The following is a 10,168-nucleotide window of genomic DNA, read 5'->3' on the forward strand; positions in this document are numbered from 1 at the left end:
GATGACAGACATCTTGCTTTTCCTCACAGTTTTTTTTTTTTTATTATTATTTTTACACTCCATAAAAAGTTGCAGGCTTTCCTTCACATTCACGAGATCTTCTGGAAATTATTGCCATTTCCCATACGTATTACATATAAAAAAAATAAAAAGGTCAACAGACAGAGCAGCTCCTTCCGAGCTTCCTGCAGACAAACTCAATGCAAGAGAAACCAGTTTTCACAGAGGAAGGCTGGCTGGAGGTGACCACACACACTAAGCAAGCCACATAACACTGAACAAGACCACTTTACCACGCACAACACACGTCAGAAACACTTGGGAGGGACCAAAAAAGCCAAGCTTTTCCTTTTTTTGGTGTAAAAAATCCAGTAGTTACAGTGTCATCTGATGGGAAGTAACTTGGATGAGGGTTGCAGACATTCAAGTATTCTAGGGCTGTTCTTAACGGGTGGGAATATAATAGCTCAGCAGGGTAACCTGATAGTTTAAGTTCCTTGCTTCAGTTAAAAGCATGTCCAGTACAAAGGCAAACACAGAAGTACGGGAAATGCCACACCTGAACGGATCCATGGTCCAGTTTGGTCTCCAGTTACACTGCGGACAATACCTGGCACTGCAGAGACTGGAACAGGAGAGGGGATTTTCACCTGGTTGTGCAAGAGGGGCCAGGCAGGGAGCCCCTGCCCACCCGGCGCATTGCTCCCTGAAACGTGACGCTAAGAGGGAGAGGGGAGCTGGGGAAGCAGCAGCACGCTCTTCACTCCCACCACCCCTGCAGATGCCAAGGTGGGGCTTTTCGGTTTGCTTTCTTCCCCACAGCTGCTGTTTATTGCTTGAAAACTTAAGGTTCTTCTCAAAAACAAAAAGGGAAGGAGGTGGGAACTGGGAACATACAAAATGGACTTCTCATTGCTTCCCAAGAACCTGGAAATACAGTAGTGGCTGCACACTCTGGATAAAAACCTAGAAAAGCACTTTTTTCTTTTTCCATTTTTTTTTTTTTTTAAAAAAAGGACATTAAAAGTTCAGAAAGCCTGCCACACGTAGAGCATCAGCGTCTCAGTCAGCATACACGTATGGGAAGTTTCACCCACAATGACTGCTCTGTCTTAGTCTAAGTCGGTGAGGTTTCTCTATTGCACGTTCATGAAATGTTCTTGTCGGGGTCACAGTTAGGATCAGAGGACTGCACCAGCTCCGGGCTCCCCGGGGCGGTGGGGCTCTCAGCAGGATGAAGATGCTGTCATCGGGCTGAGTTTCAGCTGGTGGACGGGAGAGTGGATGGGCACAGAACTCAACACTGAGGTAGGAAAGGCGAAACACGAGCCTTCAAAATTTTTGCCTAACGTCAGTTCTTCTGCAAAAAAAGACGCGGCTTCTCTTTTGCACGAGGCGACAGGTGGGCTGGGGGTGGAAGACAAGATCTCTGACTCATATTGTAGTAACTGTCCCATGAAACCAAAGTTTGGCGAGATCAGGCTCCGGCGCTGCTTGATGTAATCAAAGGCCTCCTCCAGGCGGAGCTTCTTCGTTTTCATGAGATACGCCATGCAGATGGTAGGAGAGCGTGAAATCCCCGCTTCGCAGTGCACCAGGATCTTGCCCCCCGTTCGTCTGACATAATCTGGGGAAAAAAGAAAGTCATTGCAGACATCAGCTGTCATTGGGGTTGGAGAGGACGCTGTGACACCGGCCCGAAGCTGACAGCGGAGCATGGCACGCAGCCACTCCGTCAGCACAGCAGCCCTGCTTCTGTTGGGCACTGAGGGTGACTTGGAGACAGAAAGGAGGGGGACAAAACCCAGCCCGAGATGGAGCTGAGCTGCTGCTGCTTCTGATCTGTGCATCCCGGTTTGGTTCTGTCTCCATTTTTAACAAAGTCCTTCCCACGTGCCTATTTCTGCTTTGGTTTAATTCACTTTTCAGAGAGCTGAGGGACAGTGTGGCTATCTGGGCTGCGCTTGGGTTTGCTGTTCCTGTGTTTTCTGCCTGTGGCCCAAAGCACTGACCCGAGGCCAGCCTGGCCAGGCCCTCCACCACCAGGTATTTCAAAGGCAAGAAAGGAGCTGGCTTCCTCTCATCAGCTTCACTAGAAAAATAGGGCTTTTCTTTAAAGTTCTTTAAAGCCCCAACCTGACCCCCTGCTTGGCCGGTTAGCAGCAAGCAGCTGTGCCCAGAGGTACCCTTGGTGGTACCCCTGGGTGGGGAGGCTGCGCCTGCTCCCTGGGGCCCTCGCCACAAAGCACAAAAGGACTGGTAGGCAGCTGCTAAGTCCAAGCATCCCTTAACCAGGCTGTAATTAAGTCAGGATATAAAAGGCTTATGCAAAGCACCCATTTTACACAACAGGGAGCCACTGTGGTTACTCACACAACACAATGATTGTTATTAGATTAAAGAGAATGTGCTTAAAATAAGCCCTTTCCACACTAAAACAAAGTTCAAAAATAGGCATCCTCTGGTCTCTTGCCTTGAGCAAGATGTTCAAGCTCCAATTTATGGAGAAATGCGCCAAGTGTGGTGCTCACTGCGTGGCACTGAAACAGAGCCGAGCAGGTTATCATTTCCCTGTCTTGGACTGTCTGCTGGGGGGCCAGTGCCACCACGGCCAGTTATACTTCGCTACTGTACAAAATAGGGAAGACACAGATTTGAGTCATTCCCAGCAACTCCACCACACACTTTTATAAAAGTGAAAACCGAAACCACCCTCAAAAAACTTTGGGAAACTTCCAAGTGACTCAACTACTATCAGAAAGTGCTGGGGATGGGACGGAAAAGTGAATTAACATTTCCCTGAAAATTGTGAGAAGTCCTTTACCAGGAAGAGAAAGGTCTTGGAGGGCACCCTGACATTGTTTTTTTTTTTTTTTTTCCCCCCTCCTGCCTGCAGTGTCAAAGAGCTCAAATTCAGATGGGTGATGAGTCTCAAGTCCGTAACTGGGGTTTTATTCTGTTTCCTCTGACACACTCCTGGAGAACAACAGCCCTGTTTTCAACACGATCCCCACCCAGGCTCAGGCTGCTCCACCCCACAAATCGCACTGTGGTCCTGACGGACCAGCCTCCCCTTCGCTGTGCCACTCACCTACCCCAGCCTGGTACAGAACTGGGAAGGGATGGCCCTTGAGTTTTCCAAAAGCCTTTTTTTCTTCCCCACTGGGGTATTTAAAGGGCGAGATAGTGATATAATTACAAGGAGAAATAGGAACAGGTCCGTGATAAGGGGAGATGCTGGATTTCTAAGATCCTGACTCGGGGGGGGTGTCCCAGCACAGCAAGGTAATAAGCTAACCATGCATTCACCTGGCTTTTACAGGGCCTGAAAAACATGTATTTTTCTTTTTTCATCTCCACAAAAAATCAATAGACTTCAGTGTTACTCAGCTGTACTAATTTGCTCCCCTGTAATGCTGAAGTTACACCTAAGCTTGCTTTGAAAAGAAAAAGCTAAGCAGCTCACTCGCCTGGTGGCAGTGGGGAGGGGGCATTTTCCTTCCTCAGCCTCCCAAAAAAACCTTGCTCTGAGTGTCCCTTCCCTGCTGAAACCTCTCTGCCAGGACAGATGCTGGGGAGGGAGCTTAAACTTTTATAGTGACATCTGTGAACATACAGAAAGAGTCCTCCAGTGTGTATTGTAAAATAAATGAACACATAGGAAGATACGGACATGTGTTAGAAATGCATCTTTAAAAGAGTAGGAAAAGCGTGCTTTCCCTGCCACTTTGGTCTTTGCTTTGCAGCCTGCTTATTTGTCCTTGAGAACTTGAAATGCAGCGATGTAAGTCGGACACTTACCGATGAAGTCGATGGCTTCCTGGAAGTGCGAGCTGATGTCGGCCGTGTGGCTGTCCTCCACCGGGATCCACTTGTAGCAGTACTGGTCCTTGAAGGGCTCCGAGCTTTTCCTGGAGACGTTGAGCAGGGCCGTGATGTGCAGGTTGGCGAGAAACTCGCACTTGGAGGCGTGGTAGGCACTACCAAGGTAGAGAAAAGGCAGGATTTCCACCGGGCCACCCTGGAAGAGAAGGAGCAGAAACACGTGAGCGACACCGCCTTCCCACGGGTATTTTGAGGCCTGATATCACAAAGAGAAAGGCAAGGGAGCCTGAGTGGGTGCCCGCTCCCTCCCCCCGATGGTTTTAGACCCCGGTGTCGCTGCCCAGTGAATCATTGCCATGGCACAGCCCACACAGGAAGGAGGTTTTCATTTTCGTGTCCACATCTGCGAGGCACGAAGCCGGAGCCAGCCCACTCACGCAAGAGGTTTCTGGCTTTCGTCAGAGCGCTGCCCCTCAGGAGGGGCCCGAAGCGCTTTCATATGCGGGGCCCGTGTGTGAGGCGGGGAGGTAGGAGGAGGAGGCTGCCAGAGCTCAGCGTGGGGCTCGGCCGCTCTGCTCACACCTCCCGAGCCCCGTAGCAAAGCAAAACCCCAGCGGGACACCCCGTCCCCAGCAGCACCGCGGGGCTCGGGCTGGGGACACCCCCTCCCCTGCGTCACCGGTGCCACACAGGGCCACCCACCCGAGATGTAATCTTGGTTCCTCCTTCCCCAGAAGGAGAGGAGGCCGGGTGACAACACCGCCAGCAGAAAGCCACCACCTGACACAGACGTGTCAGCGGGGCCAGGGCGGCAGGTAACTTTCCATGATGCGCCAGCGCTGCCGCCAGCTCCTGGGGGCGAGAAATCACCTTTCCAGCCCCCCCGAGCCACCCAGCCCAGCCGGTGCCACACGCTGGGGACAGCCAGGAGCCACCTACATGGTGGGGTGGAGGCTGGGACCCCCCCAGAAGGCACACGGGGGCGGCTGTGTGGCAGGGGCCTGGTGCGGAAGCAGCCCGACCGCAGGGTGACATCTCGAAGCACACGTCTTCCCCGGCCCCGGGGGCGGGTGCGGGGGCATGGGGACTTCCCCCCACCAAAACCCCACGGGGCCCCGCTCCCCAACACCGGCTGCCGGGGCCTCCGGTGCTGCTTTGCCTGCCCGAGAGCCCCAGCAGCTCCACTGTGTGCCTGGGGCTGCCTGGCCATGGGATAAATAGGCCCTAAACGCAGCTGTGGGGCTTCACAGGTTTTTATTTATTTATTTATTTATTTAACCTCCTGCTGTTGCCTAAATGTGAAGCCAGGTGGAGGCAATGCTGACCAGCAGCGCACATTTATGTGGACAGTGACAACCTGTTGACAGCCTGTGCCAGCACCGGTGAGACACGTGGGACGTCACCTCCCTAGCCAGCCTCTAGAGCCATTACAACTGCTTTTCCGATCAAAACACGGCAACTTCTTGGAAGAACACAAATATTACCAAACCCCGTGCACCACAGCGGCTTGTACACCTCTGCCTTTGGGGCATATAAGGCTTATGAAGTCCAAGGAGCCAGGGAACAGAAGCACCAAGCCCGGTGGCACAAGATGACCCGAAGGGGAGGTGACCCCGCGGCGGCACACACCTGGTCGTAGGCAGGCTTCTGGTTGGCGCTCTGCTTCTCACAGTGGCTGGCGAGGTTTTTCTCCGCATCGTTCCTCTCGGGGGAAATGAGCTTTCCATCCACGCAGCACTCAGGATATTGCGAGTTAAAGGTTTCATATCCCCCTAGGGAAGGGGAAAAAAAAAAAAAAGAATTGCGGATGTTTGCACTTCCAAAAAAGTGGTTTAATTAAAGTGGAGGAGAAACAAAGCTTGGGCACTGGTAATGAAGTGGGACAGAGCCACGCTGCCATTGCACGCGGTTGATTAGGAGAAGCCTATCCCCGGGGAAGCGGGGCTGTTTAAGAGACTTCAGGCGCCCAAGGAAAACCTCCGATACCACTGACAATGATTAACTTGCTAAAAGCCGATGGGTAGAGATTAAAACTGTTAGCGAGTGTAAATCTGTTGAGCCTAGGAAACATTAACCCCAGTGCGGCAGGGCCTGGGCTCCCTCCCCCCCACCAACACACGAGCACCGCTGCCAGCGTCAGAGAGGGAGCTCTGCCGAATTCGGCCTCTCCGGAGCTGTTATTGCCGCATGCGTTGGGGCAGCACAAGTGTTTTATTTGCATTTTTGAACGGACGCAGGCACACGATGCTCGCAGCCGTGCCATTAATCACCGCCATGCACGAGACAGCGGGTTAATGAAGACAGTCCCACTGAAACCAATCTGTTAAATAACTGCTGTAAAACTTAATGAAATCCTGTGACAGCATCTGACAACTGAATAGCCCCACATGAGCTATTCCGCATGGTTAAATACTGCATTCGTTACATTCAGTGCACTGCTAATGAAAAGGAATTAATCCTATTATTACACTGTTACTCAAAGTTTGTCGTCAGCTAAATCATTGCCTGCTTCCAGGCTAGGAATAGGCTGCACAGGAGCACACGACCTCCAAAATGAATGCAAGTCTGGTAGCAGAAACAGCCTGCAAATGTCACTTGTGCCGCGTGTCTGCCACCTGTGATTTTTTTCAGGACAAAAGCGAACGGCAAAGCTCCTGAACAGGTAAATTCAGTAATCCTTTAGAGCACGGCCCTCGAGCAAACAAGGCTCTGCGAGCAAACCCTGCGATCCGCTTCGTTAACCTGCGACTGTTTCGCCCCGACAGGCGGCATCAGCACGGGTGCCCCGTTTCAAGGAGCGGTTTCCCAACAGGGGAAGCGCTGCAGATCCCGGCACCCGCCGGGCCTCGGCCACCCCGTGTGGTCCCGGGGCTGCCCCCCGCAGCTCCCCCTGACATTTCAGCCCCGCACCGCCGGTGTCTCACACATTTGCAATGCCTGAGCAGATGTGTGCTGAAATTCGTGACGTGCGGCTGTCGCCCACTCAGTCGCGCCGTGGGGTCCTTGTGTTGCAAGAGCACGGCACGATCCAAAGCCCACTGGGTGTAATGAAAGTCTGCTTTCCATGACGGGGGCCAGGAGGGTGACTTGGCAGTCACTTGGCACTCAGCAACACCTGCACCTTTCCTCCCACTCCCCCGGCCCCAGCCAAATTCAGCCAGCGCGAGGCAGCGGGTCGAGCAGCAGTGTGACCGTGGAGACTGTGAAGAGGGGGGCTGATGAAATGATATCCCTAACAACTGGTGGTGGAAAAGCCAAACACAAGCAGCTCTCCAGCCTTTCTCAAACCAGGGTGCACTTTTAAATCCTCTTGTTTTACATAGCTGACCTTATCTTCCCCCTGCCCCCAGCCACTGCCATCACATCGGAAAAATATGTACGGTTCACGGAAATAGTCGTGATCCTCCTTTACTCCCCATGTTGTTGTTTTTATTCCTGAATGAACACAGGCCTGCCTGAGCCAAATCAGCGTGTGTGTTCAAACAGCCACGCATCTCATGTCTCTGGGGCAGCTCATGCATGCAGTTGGTGAATGGTTAATTACAAGCCTTGGGGATCAGGATATTTGCAGGCCATTCTTACAGTGAGTCATCTTCTCATCCCATCCTCCAGCAATCTCCTCTCTTCCCCCTCCCCACTCAACCTAGCTTCCCTGAGGTCATTTCTGCAAATACTAGATTGCTCATCGCAGAGAGCTGTGCTGTGCTTCATTTTTAATCAATAAATAACAGAATCCTTGTCAGCACCAGGGGGCTATACATTATTTTATCTTTCTGCGAGCTCTTCACCCACCACACGCAATCACTCTCGCCCTGCTGGGGCCGAGCTCACCCAGAACAAAACTGCACCTCCACAGATGAGAGATGACACACTCAGCCCCTAAAAGCCAGAAAGCGAGGGAGGGAAGGGGCCAGCACCCAGCTCAGCACCCATTTGCCCTGTGCTTGCTGCCCTGCCTGGGGCCAGACCCAGGACTCTTGGTGGGGCCTCGCTCACCCCACCACTGCTTCGGAGGTGAGACCACCGCAGCCCTCAAGTAGCCAACACCTCCTCCTGCCTTTCCCACAGGGGAGAACAGGAATATAACGGGGAACCTCGAGGAGCTTTCCCCCAGTGGTTTTACAGCCCATTATTAGCAAAGCTAAGACAGACGCACACGAGGCAGCAAAGCCACTGCTTCGGAGCCCGAAGGTCCCTGCTGTGAGCACTGCCCGGTGCTGCAGGGTGACTTATTTCCCCAGTGTCACAGAAATCTTCCCCGCACCACAACAGCTTCCTGGGGGTCCGTGGCCCCAGTGAATCAGCAGAGTTGCCCACTGAGTCACACCGGATCTGAAAGGGAGCTGTGGGCTTCACGGGCCTGAGCCTGTTACCCGGAGGACTTCACAGCAGGGTGAAAAGGGGGAAACCTCCTCCTCCTCCTCCACTAGGTAAGGGGAAACGCTTTCAGCCTCAAGTCGACAGACTTTCAAGAAAGAGGCTTTGCAATACACAAGAGATGCAAAGCAGAGCCCACGCAGAACTCCGCCCCAGATACACTGCCCACAGCCACAGCCACCACTTCAAAGCGTGGGGCTAGTGCATGAGGAGGGGAGGGTGATCTTGTGGCTACACGAACAGGCTGAGAGTCAGCAGAGATTAATTCAGTCCCTGGTATGCCACAGACTTCCTAGCGTGACCCTGGAGATGTTTCTTCATCCTGACTTTAATGGGGTCCCTAAGGATTTGCCTGGCCCCACACAGCGCAAGCATCCCTGCCCCGGGGCAGCAGGTTTGGTGCTTTTGGGGCGACTGCAGCAGGCTGGCGGTGCTCGGGTATAGCCAGGGTCATGGCAAAGTGCACTGAGAGTCTCCCTCCCCTTTGGTATCAGGCAATACCTGTGCTGGAGATGCCTGTACCCTAGCAGGGATGTCCTCTGGGCACTACTCATTATATAAGGCACAAACTGGGGGGGGACACAAAAAAACCCTACTTTGATAAAAGGTTTAATAAAAGCCTGTCAATCCTGGCCGGTGAGGACACGCGGACAGAGTCTGAGAAACCCCAAATGGCCTGATTTTCTCCTCCAGCCGTGCCCCCTGCTACTGTTCGGGGGCTCCCAGGGAAGTCCCCCCCCCGGCCGGCACCGCCGCCAGAGGGAACTGGGGGGGGGGGGCGAGGGCTTGGAACCGGGGAGGGCAAAAGGACAAAGGCGCTGCCGAGCCGCATGGGGGGGGGGGGACGGGCAGGAGAAAGGGCAGGCTACTCTGCTTTATTATTATTGTTTTATTATCCCCGGTTTACACGAAAGGAAAACAAAAACCGCAATCAAAGGGCTATCACGCACGTGGGGGGGGGGGCGGTACTGCCGGCCCCACAAAGCCCCGGGGTTTCGGTGGGGGCAGCGGCCCCGGGTGGTGCCGTTTCCCACGCAGCCCCTCGCCCTCTCGTTGTTCTCCCCCCCCCCCCCCCCCAACTTTTCGTCCTCCTTCCCTGCTGCTCTTCGCTACTCATCAGTCTTAAAGGCGATGGGGGGGGGGGGGGGGGGGGGGGGGGGGCGGAAAGGCAGCTCGGCTCAGCCGGCAGAGCCTATCCGGGATTTATCTACAATGGGTGGAAAAGCGATGAAATCCCGGCGTTACCCCCGCTGCCCTCCTCCAGTAAGCAGTTTAACCGCCCGGGCAGCGGGCGAGGAGAGGGGAAGGGAGCCCCCGGGGGTCGCCGCTGTCCCGGAGGGCTCCGGGGCCGGACCCTCACCGCCCCCCCCCCCCCCCCCGGCCCCTGCCCTCCCGATCCGCGCCGCCCCCCCCCTCGCCCCTCACCTTTCAAGAAGCAGACCCTGGCCCCGGCCTCGGGGAGGCTGGAGAGCAAGGCGTTGAGGACGATCTGCGCCGTGCTGTCCTTCTTCAGCTTCTGCCAGTGCCCCGTGCCCTGGTCCAGCACCACCACGGCCGCCAGGCGGGACGCCCCCGGCGCCCCCCCGTCTCCCCCCCGCAGCAGCCGGGCTCGGGCCGCCTCGTCGGGCACCACGAAGTGGAGGGGCACGGCCCCGCCGCGGGCCCTGCGCATCACCACCGAGTTGAGGTTGACGTTGAGCGAGCCGCGGAGGCAGGAGGCCGAGTAGGACAGGTAGGGGCGGCAGTCCAGCACCAGGCAGCGGGAGGGCTCCTTCCGCAGGAGCTTCCGCAGCTGCCGGCAGTCGAGGGACGTGACTTTCATAGCGCCCGGGAGCCTAACAGCCGGGGAGCCGCGGGGCCGTGCCGGCGGGGCCGCTCCGCATGGACGGGACGGGCGGACGGGCGGACAGACGGACGGACAGGGGATGGAGGCGCCGCGCCGAGCCCCGCGCAGGGAATCCCAGCC

The 10,168-nt window shown here is 55.1% G+C and overlaps 1 protein-coding gene across 1 annotated transcript; it reads right to left on the minus strand.

The window, feature by feature from the left end:
* On the minus strand, positions 1–10,168 carry DUSP5 (dual specificity phosphatase 5). The gene is made up of 4 exons (XM_067000669.1): positions 9,628–10,168; positions 5,455–5,597; positions 3,802–4,021; positions 1–1,627 (listed from the first exon to the last, which is right to left on the minus strand). Exons 1-4 carry the CDS (start codon positions 10,022–10,024, stop codon positions 1,227–1,229), a joined length of 1,161 nt encoding a protein of 386 aa, XP_066856770.1. The 5' UTR covers positions 10,025–10,168; the 3' UTR covers positions 1–1,226.

The sequence above is a fragment of the Anser cygnoides genome, chromosome 7, assembly GCF_040182565.1.
Source record: "Anser cygnoides isolate HZ-2024a breed goose chromosome 7, Taihu_goose_T2T_genome, whole genome shotgun sequence".
Taxonomy (NCBI): domain Eukaryota; kingdom Metazoa; phylum Chordata; class Aves; order Anseriformes; family Anatidae; genus Anser; species Anser cygnoides.

Excerpts from the sequence above, each read along its gene's own strand:
- DUSP5 (XM_067000669.1), bottom strand. The coding sequence starts at position 10,024 with ATGAAAGTCACGTCCCTCGACTGCCGGCAGCTGCGGAAGCTCCTGCGG. Across the intron at positions 4,022-5,454 it reads AGAAGCCTGCCTACGACCAG|GGTGGCCCGGTGGAAATCCT; the intron begins GTGTGTGCCGCC and ends CTTCTCTTCCAG. Across the intron at positions 1,628-3,801 it reads GGAAGCCATCGACTTCATCG|ATTATGTCAGACGAACGGGG; the intron begins GTAAGTGTCCGA and ends TTTTTTCCCCAG.